Here is a 24834-nt window from a genome sequence, read left to right on the forward strand (position 1 = left end):
TGCAATGTGACAGCCATGCAGTTAAATGCTGAGTGCTCAGATTTCTTTCCGGAAGAGAGAAAGTAAAGAGAAGGAACAGATGCAGAGAGAAGCAAAAGAGAGTTTGAGCTAGATGTGCCGATAGACTGAGAGACAGCGACACTTATTTGTAGTGAGCCATGCGTGCCTGTGTGCTACTTTCCACCATCATGTTCTGTCTTTTATTGTACAAGGTTTTAGTTTCTGCCCTTTTAGCTTTTCAATTATGAAGCAACTCTCAAAGCCTGTTTAAAGACTAGAATTTAGTGATATCCATTGTTTTTTTCAACAGAAAAAACAGAGCCTTCCTGCTTTAGACTGGAAAACAACAGTATAGAGCGATGAGATGAAATAAACTGAAGTCCGTCTGTAGCTACACGTTGTCCAGATGAATCCCTCTTGTCCCCACAAGCAGCTTTTTCATTATTGCTTGTCAGATGGGACAGGATGATAGAAAGGTAGTCCTATTGGCTGGGGTCAAGATTCCAATCAAAGGAGGCCAGATCCGAAGTAAAGAACCATTTGACACACCCACATGGACGCATTTAAAATTCAGACAGTGCTTTCTAACAATAGGTTAGAAATGTTGTGCATGCTACATGCTACGCAATTTAATACGTTTCCATATCTACCAGACAAATTCAAATTTTATTTGTCACATACATAATTGTACACAGTATGATATGCAGTGAAATGCTTACACGACTATTTGCTTTGACCCTTGAAAAGGAAAAGGAATAAGGACAGAAAAGACACAGATAAAATGTCAAATATAAAATACGTAATATAAAATATATAAAAACTACAATTATAAAATATAAAAAACTACAATTCACAGTAGGTAAATAAAAACAGAATATAATATAAATAAAATAAAAAGATAAATAAAGTAAGGTAGGGTATCTGTGTATACAGAATATGTATATAAAATATATAAGAAATATATATATATATATATATATATATATATATATATATATATATATATATATATATATATATATATATATATATATATAAGAAATGTAAGATGTCTAAAATGTAAACAACTGTATTATAGTGTATTATACAGAACTATATAAAAATGTAAACAGCTGTATTATACAGAACTATATAAAGTGTATAGTGTGCAATAATGTGCAAGGTGCAGACAGCAGCAGTACAGGGTGGTCATTTAGTTAAATATGAGATGATGAGAGCAGTGGTATTGTCCATCTTAAAGCGCAGATGTGCACAAGTCCTCTTTGTGTATAAACGGGACCAGAATGTCCCATATATGTGCCATATATGTTTATGTTTTATGTATTGTGTGTCACAGTCCTGTAATGTGCAAATGTACGGTACAGTTTGGTCTTTTCCAACACGTGTGATCGTTCCTCACTGTTAACCTGTATTAAGCCCTGAAAAGCCACATTATGCAATTTTTAACAGAAAACAACACATGAAAACATTATCCATAAGTAAAAATAATTAATTAGCTGAAATCTGTTTGATAATAACATGATACATTTGTAATTGTTAAAATATCACTAAATCTATACATGCAGATGCAACAACAGTAAAGATCAGGCAGAGATCAGGCGATCTACAAACAATGATGACGGGGACACTCCAAAACATAGAAACAACAAGATTCAGAACAGGAGAAGTGGAAAAAAATGACAAACAGGATTAACAGTAAACGCACGCTTAACAAAACCAACGTGCAAAATAAACACAGCGGTTTAAATAGCAAACTAATTAAAGGGCAAACTGAAAACAGATGAGGCTCATCGGGATTTTAAAACAAACGACAGGACACGGGTGGAGACAAGACATGAATCAATGTAAACAAAGCAAACATCACGAAAGTGCGTGTCGTAAAGGATGAAATACACGACAGCTGTATAATTGCTGTTTGCCATACTTGCCATGAAAATTCGCAAGGACAGATTTTATCACAACTGAAGCCTTTTCTAATTGTATATTTGTTTATATCACTTACATCATTAGCAGCTTCTCTCGGTTTTAGCTAGCTCTATGAACAACACCCACAAGTAAAATTCATAAGAACGATCCTTCTAGTAGACAGGAGCTTTTAGGATACAATGTAAGGTTCTGACGGGCAATTAGAGATAATTTCTCTCATCTTCTCGGCAAGCTTTAAAGACTCTCACTGTATCCGTATTTTATTGAGAAATAACAGATCCAGAATGGCTCCCACTGGGCTCCGGCATAGTGAGAATAAAAGAGACTTTCATTTTGATTTAATGAAATTCGCAGTCATTCACAGATCTGCTCGGTTTCTCTAAGCCTATAATCGGCACTAATCACCGCACACTCATTCATTTATATATTCATCTTCTGTTCTTTAGAGTTGTATCCTGTGCTCTCTGCTTTTCACGTGTTGCATCACACGCGTCTCTTTCACACGATCACTAAGCATATACACACATTGACAAAATTCTCAGTGCCCTTCCATTAAAGAAAGGTAAATCCACAATGATCTCTGAAACAACTTCAAACTGACAAACGTAATATAAAATAAAAACGTACTGAAAATTGACTAATGAAATACAGACATTGCTTTTGCTTTAAGCAGCATTTAAAAAAGAAAAACTAATGAAACTGGCCTGGACTCTCAATATAATTTCTGCACCTGTTCTGCACCTCCTCGTGGTCCAGCTGTCTCACGTTTGAAGGGTGCCTTCTCCAGACTGCATGTTTCAGCTCTTTCCACAGATGTTCAATAGGATTTAGATCAGGCCTCATAAAAGGCTACTTCAGAATAGTCCAATGTTTTGTTCTTAGCCATTCTTGGCTGTTTGGGTCATTATCCTGTTGGAGGACCCATGACCTGCGACTGAGACCAAGCTTTCTGACACTGGACAGCACATTTCACTCCAGTAATGCCTTAATAGTCTTGAGAATTTTTTGTATTCTACACAGATTCAACACACCCTGTGCCAGATGCGGCAAAGCAGCCCTAGAACGTAACCGAGCCTCCTCCACGTTCTACCAAAGATACACAGAGATCTTTTCTTGTATGCTTCATTTTTGCATCTGTGAACTTTTTGGCTGATGTGACTTGCCAAAAAGCTCCAGTTTCGTCTCATCTGTCCAAAGGACATTATCCCAGAAGCTTTGTGGCTTGTCCTTTGGACAGATGAGCCAGGCATGGGTGTGACCTTGCAAAAAATGTAGACGTAGTAATTTTAATGAACAAAAACAAAGCATTAGTTTTGTATTTCCCATTTACATAGCACGATACTATCTGTTGCTAGCACTACAAAATAACTTTAAACAAACAGTCAAACATAGCTAAATGTCAAATGCTTGACAAATTATACACAGACCATAAAGAGACTTTAGTTATCCTTGCATCAGCGGCACTGGGTAGAGCCCTGATGGTTCCAACAGTTTCTGGTCTTCCTCCATCACCATGGACCCTCCATGGACCCTTAATCGCTGCTTTCAGCTATATTCATCATCATTACCATATATAGTCATACTTATTCATCATAGCAGTTTTTATTATTAATAATAGCATAGCATCATAGCAGTTTTTTTTTCTTCATTAAATTAAGTCTCAATGTTTGTTACTAAGTGCTTCACAACACATTATTTTTATGAACTGATTAATAAAGCAGCGCAGACAAAAAGGTTGCCGGAGCTGGTACCATCATCATCATCATCATCATCAACTCCTCCATGAAATCCAGGATGCGAGTGCACCGCGTTTCCGGTCATCGGCTTCCCACCTCCTGTGAAAGCATGTGAACATGGAAATGATGAATGCAGATGAAGTGCAAAGTACTTAATAATCTACAGTCTGAGAAACTTCATCCTTCAAGTCAAAGCATCCCAAAAATAACACGGTATTAATTCATAATAATGATGTGAAGTCCTGTTAACATCAGGTCTTGAAATAACCAATCAAAATAAGTCAGTAATTCATTATATAAAGCCATTCCCTAAAATGATGATTTTTTAAAATAATTCTTAAAATAATAAGCAAATTCAAGTAACAATTTATCAAGCCAAATTACCGACACAGATGCGTGCACTTATATATATATATATAATACCCTGTTAAAATGTAATAATATTACAACTCTATGAAAGATTGGTACCCAGCTCCTTTTCTAAAGCTGATTAATATTTCATTTCGAGAAACGTTCAGTCGATAAGGGCATTTGGAGGACCTTTTTGCTGACAAAGCTACTTACTACATGCCGAGGGTTCTCAAAAGCTTATCATTATGGTAATATTGATACTAAATGCCTCTCCTTGTGTGGGGCTCACCTCATTAGGAATCTGCAGTTGGAATAATGTGCTCGGGCTTCATGAAATCTTTTGGATGTGAACTTAATTACTGAAAACTAGGAGATAAAATAGATTCATTTACCGACATGAAAGTTGCTCTTCTTCTTTCCCCTAGTTTTCAAAAAAATCCAATACCGTGATGTCCCAGCACACACACACATTCAGAGAAACTGGCAAGGGAGGCAAGATCATTATAAAAATCATTATAAGTAGAAAAACTCTTTGAAAAATGTCAGTAAATGGGGTCAGATATGCATGTATAATTTAGCTCAGCAGTCTGGAAGGAAATATTGCAATATTCACAGCAGTAAGAAAGGAAACTAAATCACTCATAATGGGCATAACCTTTCTGACCAAAAACTTCCAAATCCTAGACAGAGACTTTCAGATGTTCATCCAAGATCTAGATATCAACCAAGTTCCAAAAGTTATGCCTTTTTGGGTCAAGATGATCATGTTCCTGTATATGTACTATAATAATATGTTTTATATTAACACCTGTTAATTTTTTATTTATTCCTACTTGAGTGTGGAATGGGAAAATAATCCACAATGCAGTGAGATGATTATTTGTCCTACAATACCACAGCTATGAAAGTATTTCATTCCTCTCATACCAAAGTTGTTGTTTTTTTGCCAAAAGACTCAACATTTTTCAATATATAATCATCTGCATGTCAACATTATGCTTTCGTTAACGTTTATAGCTACATTTAACATTAAAGAACATCTGTGAGATACATCCAACATAACAGCTTATTCCATTACTAGTTCATTTCATCACCAGACTCTCTTTAAACTCTCTAAGAAAGAAAGAAAGAAAGAAAGAAAGAAAGAAAGAAAGAAAGAAAGAAAGAAAGAAAGACAAAGCAGGTCAAATTACCAAGAAATAAGAAAGTAAGACTGCATTCTCAGGCTAAGGTTTCAAAAACAAAAATAAAAGAATTATTATTTTATAATGTAATATAATTATATTATTATGATAAATATTGTAATACAATTAATTAATAAAATTGTAATATTTATACAGAAAGAGTCACTTGGTCACTTTTGCATTGAGCAACTGAGGAAAAATTTGAGGTCAATATTACCAGAAAAACATTGCAATATTTCAGTAATAAAGTCATAATACTATGTCAAAACTGTACTTACATATTAGAGCAAAGTTCATGAGTTTAAAAGAGGAAAATATTGCAAATTCTTTCTGGTAATATCAAATATGACTGATTTTTCTTGTTTCTCAAAACGTTACGAATGACGGTTACAAAAATCTCTAGCACTAGAGAGTCCTGCCGCAAATGAAAAAAAGGTCAGCGCAAAGTATGCAATCTTAGATTACAGTTCCTGCAAAATGACAGGTTCAGATTAAAAGTATACACCGACACTGTGCTAGCTAAAGCAACGCTACTGTATCCAAGCTATGATGTGAAGTACAATATTGTCAAACACGTCGCTTAGGTTATTTAACCTCTACTTATAGACCCTTTAAAAGCACATGGCTATATCCTTCCTTTACAATGGCTTCAATAATTAGACTCTAATTAGAGCCTCCTACGTTGGCTTCAGGCATCAGGAGCTTTAATTAACAGAGAGGTGATCACAGTGCGGCACATCGCTTTCCCAACCCACCTGCCGAAGGGACCGGGGGATTGAGAAGTGCGAGGGAGAGAAGAGAGAACGGAGTGAAAGGCAGGGAAAGTGAGACAGATGGAGAAGAGGAGGTCGAGGAACAGAAGAATGAAAGGTGGGACACGCTGCGTTTTATGTACTACAGCTGTCCATAGAGCTTTATGCTAATGAAAAAAATAAACTTTGTGTGATATCAGAGGACAATGAAAACACTCACATTCAAATTCAACAGCGCTCTTGATGCTTGATGGCAAACGCCAGACGAGCGATAATTTATTCACGGTGCTATGATTGATAAAGAGCAACATTTCTCAGTTGTATGCAAAGTTGTGGCTCCCCAGAGCATTTAAATCATCCATTCCGATAAATACGATCAATAAATACGATTCTTCAGAATGGTGAAACATTCGGGATTGCTTTAAAGACGTTTCTGTGGTCTATCATCAAATCAGATCAAACCTGCCTCGGTGAAAAACAAAAAAAAAATCTCTATTACCTGCACAGCTGTATTTTTCCAGGGAGGAACAGGGAGCTTGAGAGAGAGAGAGAGAGAGAGAGAAGTGAAGACATGGAGAGAAAATCTTTGTTTTTATTCCTCTGACAAGCGTAGAATTGATAGTGGAGAAAATAAAATGGAGAACAGAGAGAACGAGAGAGAGAGAGAGAGAGAGAGAGAGAGCGCAGGAACACTTGCTCTTTCTGAAGGTCAGACACAGACACTGTGGTGATCAGCATTCCTCTCTCACACTCGGTCTATTCCATTGCAAAACACACACACACACACACACACACACTATCTCTGCCTCTCTATGGAAGGCTCAGAGTCCGAGGAACTACAAATACGACAGATGATGTGACAAATAGAGGTAGATGTACCTGAGTGACAGCAGCAATCACACACTGAACTTAATTAGGGGGAGAAAAAACCCAAATTCTCATTATTAATTTTATTTCTTTAGCTTCCTTAAGTCCAATTTACTTTAAATTTACCAACCACCAAAATGGGAATCCTTCCAGAAATGTTATTTTTACATTTAAAATAAATAAATAATTCCAGGCTTATTGAATACGGTTGCTTTGTCTAATAGAACTCCCTGTTCGGGATCGCCAGAGCGGATCGTATGGACCGCATGTTCTTTAAGGCTGCCTTAAAATCTGCATTACTGCAGTTTGGGTCAGTCTCAAAAAAAAAAAAAAAAAATATTATATATATATATATATATATATATATATATATATATATATATATATATATATATATATATATATATATATATTAGTTTGTTTGATTGGTTAGAGTGGGATTGTCTAAAGGAACTGCACTCTGATTGGTTAGAGTGGGATTGTCTAAAGGAACTGCACTCTGATTGGTTAGAGTGGGATTGTCTAAAGGAACTGCACTCTGATTGGTTAGAGTGGGATTGTCTAAAGGAACTGCACTCTGATTGGTTAGAGTGGGATTGTCTAAAGGAACTGCACTCTGATTGGTTAGAGTGGGATTGTCTAAAGGAATGCGCTCTGATTGGTTAGAGCGGGATTGTCTAAAGGAGTGGGACTGGTTAGATCGGGATTGTCTGAAGGAACTGCACTCTGATTGGTTAGAGAGGGATTGTCTAAAAGGAATGTGCTCTGATTGGTTAGAGTGGGATTGTCTAAAGGAATGCATTCTGATTGGTTGGAGTAGGATTGTCTATAGGAATGTGCTGTGATTGGTTAGAGCAGGATTGTCTAAAGGAACTGTACTCTGATTAGTTAGAGTGGGATTGTCTAAAGAAGTGGGACTGGTTAGATCGGGATTGTCTAAAGGAGTGGGACTGGTTAGATCGGGATTGTCTAAAGGAGTGGGACTGGTTAGATCGGGATTGTCTAAAGGAGTGGAACTGGTTAGATCGGGATTGTCTGAAGGAACTGCACTCTGATTGGTTAGATCGGGATTGTCTAAAGGACTGGGACTGGTTAGATCGGGATTGTCTGAAGGAACTGCACTCTGATTGGTTAGATTGGGATTGTCTAAAGGAGTGGGACTGGTTAGATCGGGATTGTCTAAAGGAACTGCACTCTGATTGGTTAGAGTGGGATTGTCTAAAGAAGTGGGACTGGTTAGATCGGGATTGTCTAAAGGAGTGGAACTGGTTAGATCGGGATTGTCTGAAGGAACTGCACTCTGATTGGTTAGATCGGGATTGTCTAAAGGAGTGGGACTGGTTAGATCGGGATTGTCTAAAGGAGTGGGACTGGTTAGATCGGGATTGTCTAAAGGAACTGTACTCTGATTGGTTAGAGTGTGATTGTCCTAAGAAGTGGGACTGGTTAGATCGGGATTGTCTAAAGGAGTGGAACTGGTTAGATCGGGATTGTCTGAAGGAACTGCACTCTGATTGGTTAGATCGGGATTGTCTAAAGGAGTGGGACTGGTTAGATCGGGATTGTCTGAAGGAACTGCACTCTGATTGGTTAGATTGGGATTGTCTAAAGGAGTGGGACTGGTTAGATTGGGATTGTCTAGAGGAACTGCACTCTGATTGGTTAGAGTGGGATTGTCTAAAGGAACTGCACTGGTTACAGCAGCATTGCCCAAAACAAACATATTCTCATCGAATTTGCTGTTTATCCAAAAGATCTGCACCCTGATTCATTACAGCGGTCTACAGAGAGTGCACAGATTTCAGCCCATCACTTCAGAGTCAACAGCAAACAGCATGGGAAAATGAAATGCTGCAAGATTACCAGGTCACATTTGGACACAAGTTGAGCAAATGCATACATGACAGGCTAGACTAGAATAAACTATTACACGCAATCCAAGCGGTGCGAAGAAGAAAAAAACTATGTGACACCAGATGAGTAATGGAGCAGTGCTGGCCCACACTTAACACTTCATCTGGCCCACATACTGCTGAGAAATGATGACGATTAACTCATCCAAAATCTGGTTCCCAGAACACACCCACAAGATTATCCACCTTGATAACAGCGTATGCAGATGAGGTGCGAATTGAGCCGAAATGAGCCGTCTACAGTCCATTTGTTTCGTCCCGGATTCTAAATCCTAATAAAATTTGGCACTTGCAGTTACCATGACCTGTCTCAAACAGTTTGGAACAAGTAAAACTACAGCTTTACCAAAGTCACACTTAGAAACAATACTTTACAACAAATAAATGTTTATGCAGAGGGGAAGAACAGTCAGAGCTTATAAAATTAACCCACACATTCCTAACAGCTGATGGAATAAATACAGCATAATTCATGTTCTTTAGTAATTCCTGTTTGTAATTTGCACTGCACTCGCTGAGCGAGCTCAATCCCACGCGTATGGGAGCGAATTAGCCGCTAGCTTCAAGTCAACCTTATGCAAATGAAAGACCTAAAAATAAATAAATGCGGGAAGCCAATGCATATGGGGACATAGTAACCAAACATATGAGAAAAAGGGAAGCAAAGTGGATGGACGAACGTATGCTGAGTAGGATGTCATGGATCGATGTGTGGCACAGTTCCTGAGGGATAAATAAATAAATAAACAAACAAACAAACAAACACTTTTGTCGCTACTAACAGCCTCTCTTTCTGCCTCTCAGTCATTCCTTTGCTCCATCTTGTCCTTCCTGAGCCAACTGGTTAGGAGGCAGTGGGCCAAAAACAGACAAATGACCTTGTTTGGCATAAGATGTGGAATGAATGGGATATGGCATGCAAACAAATGGAGCAGCTATTCATTCATCCATCCATCCATCCATCCATCCAAAAGTACTGGTACTCCCATTTATGTCATATGTTACTGTTTGTAGCAGTGTGTGTGTGTGTGTGTGTTAGTGAGAGACCAAAGATATTGATGAAACACTGAAGGACATTTTGACTTTCTGTCCAGCTCATTAATTCTGTCGTCCTCCTGCCTGTCTCTCTCTTTCTCTCTCTCTCCACGCATCCCTCTCTTCACCTTTCCATTTCCTTCAGTCTTCATTTCCTTACCATTTTTCTGGAAAAAATAAAAACAAAAATAAAGTAGTAAAAGCAATTAAATGTGAATTTCATTTTTGTGCTTTGTGAAATGAAATAAATGGCCTTTGTGTCTTGTTTTGTATTTTTTTTTTCCCATTTGATGGGAAAGATATGAATGTTGATTTTTCCTTAATTGGTTTCTGTGAAGAGAGCAAATAATAGGGTTTTAATTTTTTGTCAATAAGACTGAAATCTCCAAAAGTAATTACTAAAGAACTGCATCAAACATCCATATTTATGGACTTATTCTCACTTAATTATTACAATTTGCATTGTGAAATTGTGTGTGTGTGCGCGCGCGCGTGGGGGCAGAGGCGATTTAGGATTCTGAGCATGCCCAGTATGACTCACTGGTCTTCGTCGGAGACGCGAAAACACGTAGACAAACACCCAAACATAACGTATGTGGTGGTGGTGGGGTAAGGGTTGGTTATATGGGAATAGATCACAGAGAGAGGGGAAAAAAGGAGCAGAAGGGAATGGACAGCAAAGGGAGACAGACAGATGTGTGAAATGGAGAGAAAAGGGGGACGAAGAGAGAGAGATAAAGTGCTATTAGGATGAGACGATGGTTAGAAGTTGGCCAAGGTGACTGCCGAAGATTACCACTGCTCCATACAAATAAGACACACACACACACACACACACCACACAGACAGCTGGCTTATCTTCAAGTAGGTCCTGCAGGCTCTGTTATTCATACCGTGTGTGTGTGTGTGTGTGTGTGTGTGTATATAACAGAGCGTCTGATATGGAGGGGTACCAGCAGTACCAAGCGGCTGAGTAATACAAGTAGAGAAAGATATAATAAATCATGATGCGTTGTTATGAATGTAGATTACACTTTCGTGAGGGCATAACGCAAACCTTCTCGCAGATCTGTCCATGAAGCATCTAAAATCTGATTTAATGTGTGTTGACTTAACACAACAAAACCTTCAGGATCAATTAAGCGAGTATTTAAATGAGGCGCAGAGAAAGTTTTTATCATCGTCAGAAGAGACTAACTGGAGGCCGTTCTTGCATCATCTAGGCAATTTTCTTAACTTTTTTCTACATGTATGCATACACACTCATGCATGCACAAACACACACACAGTCTTTTCTCTCTCTCTCTTTTTTTTTTTTTTTTTTTTTTTTTAAATGCTGAAAATATGTACAGGGTGCAAGAGGCACCAGGTTTACATCCCTGGACTGGTCTTGTGGATCAGTCTTCCACTCTAATTACTACCACCACCAACAGGTCATAAAATTAGAAATGTGATAAGGCAGAGGCTTACCTGTAGAGAGGTTTTATGTGTTTAGCTTCAAACACACGTAGGCTGTCAAGTGCATGACCAACTTCTGCTACGGAGATGAGTTTATTTACCATTGTTTTCTGTATGTCTAAATAGACAGACAGACAGACAGACATAGATAGATAGATAGATAGATAGATAGATAGATAGATAGATAGATAGATAGATAGATAGATAGATAGATAGATAGAAAAAAGAAATGCAGATAGACAGACACAGACAGATAGACAAGCAGACAGACAGACATGCAGATAGACAGACATGCAGACAGTTATGCAGACAGATATGAAGACAGACACACAAACACAAACATGCAGATAGACAGACAGACAGATATGCAGGCAGACACACACACAGACAGAAATGCAAACAGACACACAGATAGACAGACAGACAAACACACACAGACAGAAATGCAAACAGACATGCAGATAGACAGACACACACACAGACAGAAATGCAGAGGCACTGATAGACTGAGAGACAGACACACACACACACACAGAGACAGACAGACATGCAGATAGACACACACAGAGACAGACAGAAACATAGACAGATGTAGATAGACACAGACAGATGTGCAAACAAACAGACAGACTGACACTATGTGAACCAAAGCCCTACAATTATCTGCAGTACTTCTGCTTAGTAAGATTAGATGTATGGCAGATTTAGCTTAACAGCAGGGATACAAATTTGGAGGAGAAAACAAACCTCTGAAAGGACTTAAGGCCCTAACAAAGAAGAAGAATCATTCAAAATATACTATTCAAATAATTTTCATTGTCTATGTGACTAGCCTTGTTACATTGTCTAATTCTATGTGACTAGCTGCATGTTACTGTTAATATACAATGTATTATGATTAATATAAGACTTTAATAATCAGCCTGTAACCTGCTGGTCATCCTGTTGACATCTCTGAAGTCTGGAGGATCTGCTGTCTGTGTTCATCACACCGATCTGTAACATTAACTCACAGACAACCTCAGAAGCAATAGTCCCACATTGTTTTTTCACAAATTTCTAATCTCTATTCTGATTTTTTTTTTTAAATTCTTTTCACATTCTCATATTTCGTACTTAAAGCTCAGTATACAGATCAAACCTACAAGGATAATCAGTGCACATGGCCGGTACCTCATGCTCTCCGTACTGAGCATGCGCAATCAGTGCCTTTCTAGCCATTTAAAATTGAAACGACAAAAAAAAACCTAGTAAATTAAAACATCTTTTAAACCAAATAAAATAGGTGTATAACAAAACTAATACCTGTATATTCCCAGTTTTTATAAAGTTCAAAACCATAACACTTCCGATATTACACAGCAACAATAAACACCTGCGACGATAGGATTTGGATGCCCGTTTTCTCTCATTAGCGCGTGCAAAAAGGTTCCACATTTTTAAATATTATTATTTTTGTAACTAGAAATAAATAGCAAAGCTGCTTAAATAATAAAAAATAAATAAAAACAAACAAATAAATAAATACCATCGATATGGCGCTCCTCTTCTGCTGACCTCGCGTCGTCTCGTTCTGATAATGATAATTGATAATGGCGGAAATGCTCTCCTCATGGGAAATGTAGTCCAATATGGTGGCGAAAATCCAATTAAATATTAAAAAATTAATAATAGTATTTTTTATACTATAATATAACGGAATATGTCAATACTAACGTATTATGTATCACATTAATAAACAGTCTGGTATAATGTGCATAATATTCTATACATGCAGATGTTTATTCCTGGTAAAAAAAAAATATATATATATATATATATATATATATATAATAATGCATACATAAGATATGATATAGGCCATTAAAAATAGACTCCACTGCAATTTATTTTAAATTGATTGATTTATTATTCTCATTTATTATCATTTTTAGACATATTTTACATACTATAAATATGTTTGGATTAAATATTTGGTTAATGAAAGTTCTTTTTATAATTAATGTTTTATATTTACCTTGTTGAAGAACTTTTAATGCAATATGAAAATACACGCTAGCTTATTGGTGTGTGTGTGTGCTGTGTACTGTGTAGTGTGTAGTTTGTGTTCTCCAAGCCATGGTGTTATAGCAGTTCCAGATCCTCCTGGGCAACAATGAGAAAAAAACACCATAGAGACCACAATTTCAGTCCCCACGAGGATTCTGGTTTCCACTGCATATGTGAGCTAACGTGTCATGATCCCCATAATGTAATAAAACCAAACACACCTCACAAGACAGCTGGCTTATCTTAAAGTAGGGCCTGCAGGCTCTGTTATTCATACCGTGTGTGTGTGTGTGTGTGTAACAGAGTGTCAGATATGGAGGGGCATTCCAGCAGTACCAAGAGTTGAGTAATACAAGTAGCGAAAGACATAATAAATCATGATGTGTGGTTCTGAATGTAGATTACACTTCCATGAGGGCATTCCTTCTCGCAGATCTGCTCATGAAGCAATGATTTAATGCGTGATGACTTACAACAAAACTTCCAGGATTAATTACGCAGGTATTTAAATGAGGTGCGGTGAGGGGCTTCGTATTATCAAAAAATCCCACCTGAGGGTGTTTTTGCATCAACTTTTTTCTACGTGTGCACACACACTCATAAACTCCCACACACACTCTGTCTTTAAAATACCTCCTGCTCCACGGTGCTTTTCTGAAAGGTCATCTGAAACACAAATTGATATAAGTAAGTAGTGAAACCCCTAGGGGAATGCTGTTATAGGAAAATAATCAACAGTGGTGTGATGTGGTGCGGTGCAACCAAACAGTAAATTATTATTTATTAAAGAACGACAAATTAATACAGAATTACAACCAGAACTACTCTCTCTCTCTCTTTCAGAGCTTTAGTCATAGAAAATGAATCAACCAAACAAATCCGAGAATCCAGCAGCGATTATTTATAGTAGAGACATTTTATCAAAGTGATAAGAGAACTGAATATCCTCTTAAAGACAAAAACACAGAAATGTGACCTTGATTCAAAACACCTAAGCTAACTTTTTTTTTCCTTCCATATATATATATATATATATATATATATATATATATATATATATCAAGAAACACTCTTAACGGTGGAGGTTTTTGTTCCGCTTTAAAGTTGCGTTTTTAATGCGTCGCTCAGCTGTCAGGGAGATGCCTCATTGGACAGAATGAATGAAGGAAAAAAACTTCCTCTGTGCTTCTGAGTTTGTTTTGGTCACGCCCCATTAAACACATTTTGCTTAACGCCAACGCCTCATTACCACTCTCTGGGCAAATTGTAGGTTTTCACTTGAAGAATAGAAGATTTCCTTTTTTTTGTTTGGGGTTGACTTTAAAAGAAAAACTATGATTCCTGAAGCTCTAAACAAAATCTGCAAGACGCTGTCTGATCATCTGAGAGCTTCTGAAATAACAAGAATAACCAACGGTTTATTTGTCTGTTCAGTTATTTAACCAGTCAAAAGTTTGGACACATCTTCTAATTCCATGGTCTTTCCTGATGTTTATTTCTTTCTACATTGTAAAACAATGCTGAAGGCGGCCGAAATACACAATAATCTGGTTTGAACAGTTGATATTGAGATCTGTCTGCTACTGATGCTTTGTAAAGCCTTCATAACGCCTCTAATCTGAGGTGCTGTTAATTGGTGATTTCTGAGGCTGGTCACTCTAAATGAACTTCTCCTCTGCAGCAGAGGTCAGTTTTGGTCTTGCTTTACTGGGATGGTCTTCATGTGGTCCAGTTTCATCATGGTGCTTGATGGGTTTTCCAAATGCACTCGACAATACTGTTCTTGCAAGAACTATTCCAGAACACCTGACCTTCGTGTGTTAAAATAACAACTGACTGTTTTTTGTTGTCATTACATATGGATTACTGAAGTCCATGTGTGTTATTTCATAGTTTTGAAATCTCCAGTATTGTTCTAGAATGTAGAAAATAAATCCCTAAACAAAAAACATTGAATTAAAAGGTGTGTCCAAACCTTAGTAGGGTTGAATATTTGTGCTTGATGAAGAATGTTGGTGTGTGTTGGAGATCGTTAGTGTGTTTTATCCTAAATACTGATCATATGACGATGTCGGATGATGGATATTTGTCACCAAAGGAATGTTTGGTGTTTCAAAAAAGGAAATGACATTGATCGAGAGCGAGCTTGATTCTCAACGCTTGAACGTTTAAAGGTAAATGTTGGTCTTTGGTAATGAGCATTAGTCTTTGATGAGTGAACACATGGTAGTGTTTGAGCTTGGGGGTTGATTGGAGGGTAAACAGGCATTAAAATATCATGGCTGTGGTAGTAAGCAGATTTAAAACCCCTGTAACACGAAGAAAAGGAATTAATGTCGCAGAACACAGACGAGAATTATGTAAATCTCTTTCTCTTCCGTCTCATTTTTTTTTTCCCCTCATTTCACCGTCTCTCTCCGTCTTTTTTCATGCCCTTTTCCACTCTATCCTATAGATAGTTTTCCTTTCAGTGTAGGATTAATCCTTAAGGGAAAAGCAAACGTAATGAACCAGACGTGGTGTGTGCTTCTGGGAGAGGAAGAGATGTGCTTCCTGTACAACAGACCCATCTATTCTTACCCAATAAAGCTTTCTGAGCTTCAAGATAAGACAGTGCTGGAAAAGTCGAAACTAACCGAAGCTCAGCTCTACTCCTCCTGGATCATAGCTTTTTTTCTGACAAACACTCCTAATCTAATGCTTTTCCATTCATCTGTATGCAGAAGGACTGATATTTATCCAGGTATTATTGGCGATAATGTTATGGATTTCTACTGTAGAATGCACTAGAATAAAGATTTAACTCTATGAGAGACAGAGTAAGCAATGTGTAGGAGGATAATATGCATAAAAAATATCCTGCGATTAGGTTCATCACTAATTTATCCAGCAACCTCTGCTTCCATTTGCTCAATTAAATAACTTTTTAATCGCTTTAGCCACTTTTTCATTCCCTGAGAATTATTTCATGAATATTAATGAGCTGCCTAAAGGCCATACTTTAACTGTAAAGAGTAATGTCTTGATGTGGCATGGTTTATGAATATTGGTCATTTCATAGAAGTAATATCAATAAGAGATGGGAGAGACCAGAAACTGATACTGGAGACTGGTGCGTTTGATGTACAGATGGATTACTGAACACTCTGTAGTGTTATAGTGTGATGAGGAGGTAAACGTTTTGGTATTTTTACATCAGAATCATGCGTCAGTAACCTCACAATAATCCTCTAAATAAATGTAAACATCAAACTTCTTTAAACTTTTAGATAATTAAGAGCCTCAAACAATACTGTCCCTCTCTCTCTCTCTCTCTCTCTCTCTCTCTCTCTCCTAGCTAGATTCCCTAGCAATTGCTTCCTGTCTATCTATCTATCTATCTATCTATCTATCTATCTATCTATCTATCTATCTATCTATCTATCTATCTATCTATCTATCTATCTATCTGGCTGTCTGTCTACTTTTTTCTATCTATCTATATTTTTTTTATCTAGCTCTCTTTTTGCCTATCTATCTATCTATCTATCTATCTATCTATCTATCTATCTATCTATCTATCTATCTATCTATCTATCTATCTATCTATCTCTCTTTATCTCTATAGCTCCATCTGTCTGTCTCTGTCTAGCTCCCTCTGTCTGTGTCTGTCTGTCTCTCTCTCTCTCTCTCTCTCTCTCTCTCTGTCTCTCTGCAGCTCTGTAAATGGTAAATGACTTTGACCTTTGCTGACAGAAAGAGCAAAAGCTCAGTGAAAAGGAGTGAGTGAGAGAAGGAGCAAGGGAAAAGGATAAGATAGAGGGATTGGAGGAAGGGGGTGAAGGAGAGAGTGAGAGTGAGTAGGAGACGCTATAATGAAGTGTAAGCAGTAGGTGGCTGTCAACACTAATAGATATAAAGAGTCTGTCTTCAGTACACAGAGACATATTCATTACTGATGACTGATTTATTCAGAGCTTTCAGAAGAATAACAAGAAGCTTCTGTATGCTGTTATTTACCTGAACGTCTTTAATCCAGCGGACTGTCGGCTTTAACATTTCAGTAATCAATACAGCAATGCGGTCTATTCAGTTCTATTCAATTCAGTTTGATTTCTATGAACACGACACATAAGGGTGGCATGGAACTTCTCCCTGAGGTGACAAGAGAGAAATGGAAAGAGGGAGAGAAACAGAGAGAATAATAGTGAAAAGAAAAAAGGAGTGAACAGTTAGAGGGAGAGAATTTGAGAGAGATAGAAAGGAAATTTAAATGGAGAAAGAAAGAAAGAAAGAAAGAAAGAAAGAAAGAAAGAAAGAAAGAAAGAAAGAAAGAAAGAAAGAAAGAAAGAAAGAGAAATTAAAAAGGAGAATAGCATAAGTTGGTGAAAAGAGGGAAATGAATGGAAAAGTAGAAAGAAGGGTATATAAAAATAGAAAGAGACAGAAGGACAGAAAATGATGAGGAAGAAAGACAAGAAGCATAGAAAGAGAAAGGGATAAAAAGAGAAAGAAAGGGATGTAGAAATGGAGAGACAATAATAGGGAGGGAGGGAGGGAGGGAGGGAGGAAGGAAGGAAGGAAGGAAGGAAGGAAGGAAGGAAGGAAGGAAGGAAGAGAAACAAAACGGTGGAATGAAATGGAGAGAATGGCATGATGAGTTGGAGAAAAGTGGGAAATAAATGAAAAAGTAGAAAGAAAGATATATAGAAATAGAAAGAGACAGAAAGACAGGGAAATGATGACAGAGAGAGAAGAGAAAAGAAGGATAGAAAAGATTTAAAAGAGAAAGAAAGGGATGTAGAAATGAAGAGACAACAATAGGGAAGGGGTTGGGAGAGGGAGAGAGAGAGAGAGAGAGAGTATAGAGTATAGTATAGAACTGGAGAAAGAAACAAAAAGGTAGAATGACATGGAGAGAACATCAGAAATAAACAGAAAAAGACAGAAAGAAGGAGAGAAACATACCGCTCATACGGCTCAAATGTTCGGATATAAAGACACGACATAAAATTTTGGTATTTTCTAAAGTTCGACCAAGATTGAAATGTTTAAATGTTAAACGTCATCCACAAACTTTTGCACTGGATTTTTAGATCCATCTGTAAAGGTCATTTAAACTGGATTTTGTTTCTTTCTCTCTGTGACTCAGGAGCGAGGAAAGATCGGCGTCATCTTCAACGTGGGAACGGATGACATCGCCATCGAGGAGAATGGAGTGGTGGTGAGCGACGGCAAATATCACGTGGTTCGCTTCACTAGAAGCGGCGGAAACGCTACACTGCAGGTGGACAACCAGCCGGTCATTGAACGCTTCCCATCAGGTAGGGACTGTTTATCGATTAAGGCAAAGTAACAGGAAACTGGTTTTCGGAATAAATGGTGGAAAAATTCAGACTGTTTTAAGGCAAGACACTAGAGATAAAAGCGGCCATTTATTTTTGGAAAATGTTTATTTCACTGGTTTAGTCCACTCACATTTAATATAAACTTTGAATAAGGCTTTAAGCTCCACCCACTTGTTATATATCATTCTAATGTATATATATAGATAGAGCACCTGTACTTGTGAAATACATAATTCCTTGCATTTAAAGGAATACATTAAACCATTTTTAAAAACAATATTTTTTCAACATTCATAAACAAAACTCTTTACATAAATTGAGGTCTAACACATATATATATATATATATATATATATATATATATATATATATATATATATATATATATATATGTATATATGTATTTATTTAATGGTATATTATGAATAAATTTCCCAAAATGTTTTAATCATTGGATTTAGGTTTGGTTTTATTCAGAAATAAATAGCATTAAATAAATGATAAATGAGGAATAAATGATTTTTTATTATTTAATTATTTAATGATTATTTATTTATTTATTTATTTGTATTATTATTAGTAGTATTTTGTGGTTAAACTATAAAGAAAATGATTTATCTCCAATGTGTCTTGACAGTGAAATAAACATTTTAATGGGAACTTCATCCAAAGAAATTTGGTTTTGATTAAGTATGCAAATTTATGTATATTTATTTAAATTAACCTCTATTTGCATGAATAATTATAACAAAAAAAAATTTGGATTGATTGAAATCTATTCTTTTGTGAGGTTTTTTTGTTTGTTTGTTTGTTTTTAACCCTCTTCACCACTAGTGTCTTGTCTTAAAATTACAGAGAGAGAGAGAAGAAAAACTTTATATGCACTCAGGATTCTCTGTACGAGTTTGTAAACATCAAAATCGGCTAAAATCGCATCGTTCTGTGATGACTACAATAATCAATGAGGGATTTAATCCATACAGCATGATATTAGCGAGTTCTCAGTTTCCTGACTACTCGTACAGTTAGATACGAAAAGATGAAGTGGCGGGATACATGTGTCACGGAGGAAGTGCATTAGCAGGTACCATGCTGAGGAGCATTAGATGGTGGGCGGGAATTGGAAATGACTAACATTGCACACCGAAAGTATTAATAAACAAATAAATACTGTTGAACGCAGCCTCAGGGGAGACTTTATATGCATGCTGTGTGTGTGTGAGTCAAGCTGTGACGGTATAAATCATCCACATAAGCACCTGCAAGCAAAACAATATGCACCCACCTAAATGCAAACACACACACACACTCCATCATGCTGTAGATGACTCCACACCACTGCACACTCTCCGACTTTTTCTCTCTCTGATTCTGTCTGAAGCAGTAATTTTACATTCACTGTACTGCAAAAAAAAAAAAGGAAAATGTTTTCTGCCTTTTTTTTCCCCTTCCACTTTCACACCAGGGTTTAATTGGAAATCTTTTGAACTGTAATAGGGACATAATGTAATGAAATGAGTTTTCCATGTTACCACACCAAAACTGAGAAGAAAATTGGAGTGTGTTTGCTGTAAATGGAGAATTTATTGTTCAGTTTTGGATTCTAAAATGTCACAAATTGTATTATCTGGATAACGAAGGCGTATAAGAGGGCTTAAGAGAATCCTGTCTTGTGTGCGTTTGTGTGTGTGTATGTGTGTGTGTGTGTGTGTGATAGAGATTTGTAGCACTTTGTAAGTACCAAAACGATGTCCTCATAATTATCGGATATAGGGGGGCCAATATTTACAGCCATGAAAGTCTTCTCAAATCAATATGAGAGATTATGCTTTATAAAATGAATACATTTTATTAGACTTCATATAGGAGAAGAAATCTGACATGTAAAGTCGTAAATTTTGGTTTTGTTGAGCCAATAGAAAACAAAAGGGGCGGAGCTATGATCTCTGGTCTGTAATAAGTTAGGGTAGTTTAAGGTTTGAGATATTTCACATTGGGTCAGGGTCTGGAAACTGCTCTGATCAGATTGGTTTTAAATTCTGAGATGTTTTAGCTTGTGTTAATGTAGATTAACCCAAAATATTTGTATTTGAGAGAGAGAGAGAGAGAGAGAGAGAGAGAGGAAGGAAGGAAAAGAGAGAAAGTGACAGAGATAGGGCAGAGATCTTCCTTATCTCAGCCTGTCCACACTCATTCTCTCATTTTGTGTCTGGAAAAGGTCGATCCCTCCATCATCCATCATCGCTGAGCAGCCGAGCTACACGATCTCCACGGTAACAGTGCAAGTGTAATGGCAGGCACTGGCTGCTCGGGCTTTGTCATGTTAAACATGGCATTAGGAGAGAATTAGGGATGAGGAGAACCTCAAGGCTGAATTTATAGCTCTTTTTACCTCTGGATCTCCTGAGAGCTAGGATGTTTTTTGTTGCTCTGCATTTTGACATCAATGAGAGTGCATTTGCACCGCAATGCTCCGAGCTTTCAGATACGGAGAATGCTTAGAGTTGTTGCAATGCAAATTGTGTGTGTTATGATGTTCGGGGGCATGTATGCCATAGCTTTGACTCCAGTTAGAGCAAAAGGTGATGGAAAGAATTGAGGAAAAATGGATAAGTAGATGTGTAGTGTTGTGAGTTAAAAGTTCTAGTTTTTGAAAAATGCTTTTCTTTTACTGAAAGAAAGATTCTGTGTTGTCAGGTTCTCTGTAGATTCATTGAATAATTGTCTGAAAAAAGTCAGACAAAAGCTTGCTTCACTCAGTTCAGTCAACTCCGAATGACTTGTTAAAAGAACATGCAAAAGAATTATAATTCAAATTTTCCCAAACATTTAAAGAAATTATTTTACACCTCAGAATCTTCCAACAGTTTAAAGGCTTGAAACTACAGAGAATAAAAAAGGAGGTGGCTTTCAATGGGAAGGATTAAACACTGACCCAGTTAGAGGGGCAGAAATCACCCCAGGAAAGGAGCAGATGGAGCACATCCAAGATTTAACACTGACTGATGGAGTGCAAAGTGCCTCCTTATGGTTAGGCTCAGAAATGTAAATGATCTGTAGATTGTCTTTTCTAAATCATTCCGCAAATTATTTAGCGTCGGTCTGTTGAATGAGAAGTTTGTTGGCCGAAGAGGATATCAGTGAATCCCGGTGTGGAATATCAAACCAGAAAAAGACAAAGCGTTTGCCAGACATCAGGGCTTTGATTGAGCTTGCTGTATTGCTTTGTTTGTCCAATGCATCCTCCTGGGCCTTTCTTTTCTCATAGATTGTTTGTCTTTCTGTCCGAAGCTAAGCTGAAATGGTTTGCTGCTTAGGTCACCTTAATAAACTGAGGCAGATGGTTCCCCAGGGACACGCACAGTATTATTGCCTCTCTCTTTGCCGTTCTATCTCTCTGTATCTGTCTCATTCTCTCTGTCTCACTTTACATCCTTTGTCTCCCTTAAGTCTTATCTCACAAAAAAATGCCAAAGGCTTGACCGTCCTTTGTGAATGTTGTTCAGTAAATAGATTAATACAGATATGCTTAAGTATTAAGAGTGTTCAATCAACTCCAGAATTATTCACACCCTTTATAAGAATGGGCAAAAATGGTGACATGGCAATTCAAATTCCCTTCACCAACACTACTTTGTACTCTAAGTTTGAAAATCTTTCCAGAAGTTAAGGTCTAGTCATGGATGAATGGAGGGATATTTCCAACCCCATATATATTTTATATATATATATATATAAAAACGGTTGACGAAACCCAAAATTAAATACTAATTTCCACCATCTCAGATTGAGCCCTGTTTAAAACATGTAAAAACCTAAGAATATTAAACAGCTTAAAATGCATTAAAAAGCTTATGGGAATCTACATAAAATGTTAATTTATGGGTTTTTGCAGAAACATTTACAAGCAATTAAATAAAACTCATACCTATAATACTTATTTTCTATACATGTGTATAGCTGGAGACAGTGGTGATGGATAAGTATGTCTGGTGGTGTTTTGGTAATCAACAGGAAGATCCATGGATTAATCTGACCAGCAGAGAGCTGCTCACACACCACTGCTTTTAATTCACTACTTTATAATACTTGCCATCTCAGAAGCCCATCAATGCTGGAAAACAGTCATAAAGAACAGTGTGAATCTCAGTAAGGGAGAGAGAATCTGCTTGTAGTGTCTGTGGGAATGTGTGTGTTTAACATCATCTCTAAGACTGCTGCACAATCTGTTATCTGAAATAGCGCGGCAAACAACAATAATGCGCTATTTCACACTGGCCTCAGCATTTTTTTCCCCCTTTACAAATACTGTGCAGCTTTTTCCATGGGCTTAGCTTTTTCAAGAAATGCTGATTTCTTTCAGAACCATGGACAGCGACTAGACTATGTATCGTCTACATAGATGACTGTGGCTGAGTCTCTGGTTAAAGTGGTTATTCAGAAGGATTGGAATTTGTATTGGGAGATTTGGGGGCTTGTTGAGGGTTGTTGATGGTGGTTATTGTGGTTGTTTAGAGCGGTCAAGACTTGAGGTCTCACAGAAAAAGCCAGTGGTCAAATATGAAGGTCATACTAAAAGACAAAAAAACATTAATTTACAGCATTCATTTATTCGTTAATTCTTGGTAACCCTTTGGTGGTTCGGTTAAGAATAGGATGTCATTAATGTTCATGTGTATGTAAAGGCAGACGTCCCAAAACTTTTGGCAATATAGTGTAGGTTCCTCATAGCACACCAAACATCAACAGAACATCAACGAAATATACTTAAAGAATCCTCCAAGAGGGCAAACCAAGTGTTTTCACAAGGTTGTAATTACCTGCTAATGAAGCGTGCTTACCCAGGATGATGCAGATGATACAGTGCTGACATGTGGCTGCCGTTCCTGGAAGCCAGCCAGGGACTCTGGGTAGCTCCTCTGAGGGGTTTTGATTAGTTCGTTTGCAGTCGAGTTGCGCTACCAGTTAAGGAGTCAGTGGCAGTGGAGTGAGCGACTTCATTAGAGAGAGAGAGACAGAGAGACGGAGACACAGAGAGAGAGAAGAAAAGATTGCTTCCACTAATTAAAGAACTGACAACTTTGATTTCCCAACGTTCTCACTGGCACCGAGAGTGAAAAAGAAAGAAGGAGAGATGGATAGAGTATAATAGAGGTTAAAGGACAGTCAACACTGCAGTCATTAGAGGAAATAATGAAATAATTTTCTCTTTATATAGACACAGATCATTAAATGTTTGACGTATCATCTGAATTCAGACCAGAAAATAGAACTGCAAAAAACTGACTGCTGTGTTTCTGACTAGTCAAGGCCAAACTGGAGGAAAAATATGTTCAGGTTTGTACTGTAAAAGGTTTGACGATGGCTATATAGTTCAGTTCAAAGGTTAGTGCACCCCTTGGCCAAAATAAAGAATCAGAAAGATTTAAATTTGTGTATATAAACTTCTTGTGAACACCATATCTATTGTGAACTATGAAGACAATTAAAATATATTAGCTTGACAAATTGGGGGTAAGCTAAGTTGTCTTTATTTGTCACATATACATTACTGCACAGTGAAGTTCTTTCTTCACATATCCCATCCTTGAGGGTTGGGGTCAGAGCGCAGGGTCAGCCATGATGCAGCACCACTGGAGCATGGGTGGGTTGAGGGCCTTGCTCAAGGGCCCAACAGTGGCAGCTTGGCAGTGCTGAGGCTTGAACCCCAATCTTCCAGTCAACAACCCAGAGCCTTAACCACTTGACATACCACCACCCCCTAGATTTATAAGATGTATGTAGTCAGGATTTAATGCCTAAATTGCACACATCACTATGCAGGAGTTATACAAGAATTATGGACTTCAATTGAGATGTAAGTGTAGGAGCGAGAATTTTTTTATTTATGAGGTCTTTGTTACACAACATTTGGACTTAATTTGCCAACTCTGAATGTGACTGTGTTAAAATGTGGAGCTGATGTGGTACAATGAGCTGTATCTTGCTATTTCATCATTGAGCATGCCAAGTTCGGCATTCTAGCGCCGGCAGCCTTGCTTAGAATAAGGGAAGATATAGGCGTTGTTAAATTCTCAGTGAAATAGATTGTGTACATGTGTGTGTGTGTGTGTGTGTGTGTGTGTTTATCACTTGTTTCCTTCACAGCTATACGCCTTATTTAACCAGTTTTGATGTGGTAAAACTCAATCAATATTTCAAATCAAATACAACTTTGATGGGCTTCACAGCAGTGA

General features: G+C 37.4%; 1 protein-coding gene across 18 annotated transcripts in view; it reads left to right on the plus strand.

The window, feature by feature from the left end:
• The window catches only part of nrxn2b (neurexin 2b), a 599225-nt gene that overhangs the window by 537208 nt on the left and 37183 nt on the right, over positions 1–24834 (plus strand). For all 18 annotated transcript variants that reach the window (XM_058384467.1, XM_058384477.1, XM_058384475.1 and 15 more), the window contains one exon: positions 18403–18574. In XM_058384467.1, coding sequence (XP_058240450.1) covers positions 18403–18574 — 172 coding nt within the window. The remainder of the gene's footprint in view (positions 1–18402; positions 18575–24834) is intronic.

The sequence above is a fragment of the Hemibagrus wyckioides genome, linkage group LG29, assembly GCF_019097595.1.
Source record: "Hemibagrus wyckioides isolate EC202008001 linkage group LG29, SWU_Hwy_1.0, whole genome shotgun sequence".
In the NCBI taxonomy this organism is placed as follows: Eukaryota; Metazoa; Chordata; class Actinopteri; order Siluriformes; family Bagridae; genus Hemibagrus; species Hemibagrus wyckioides.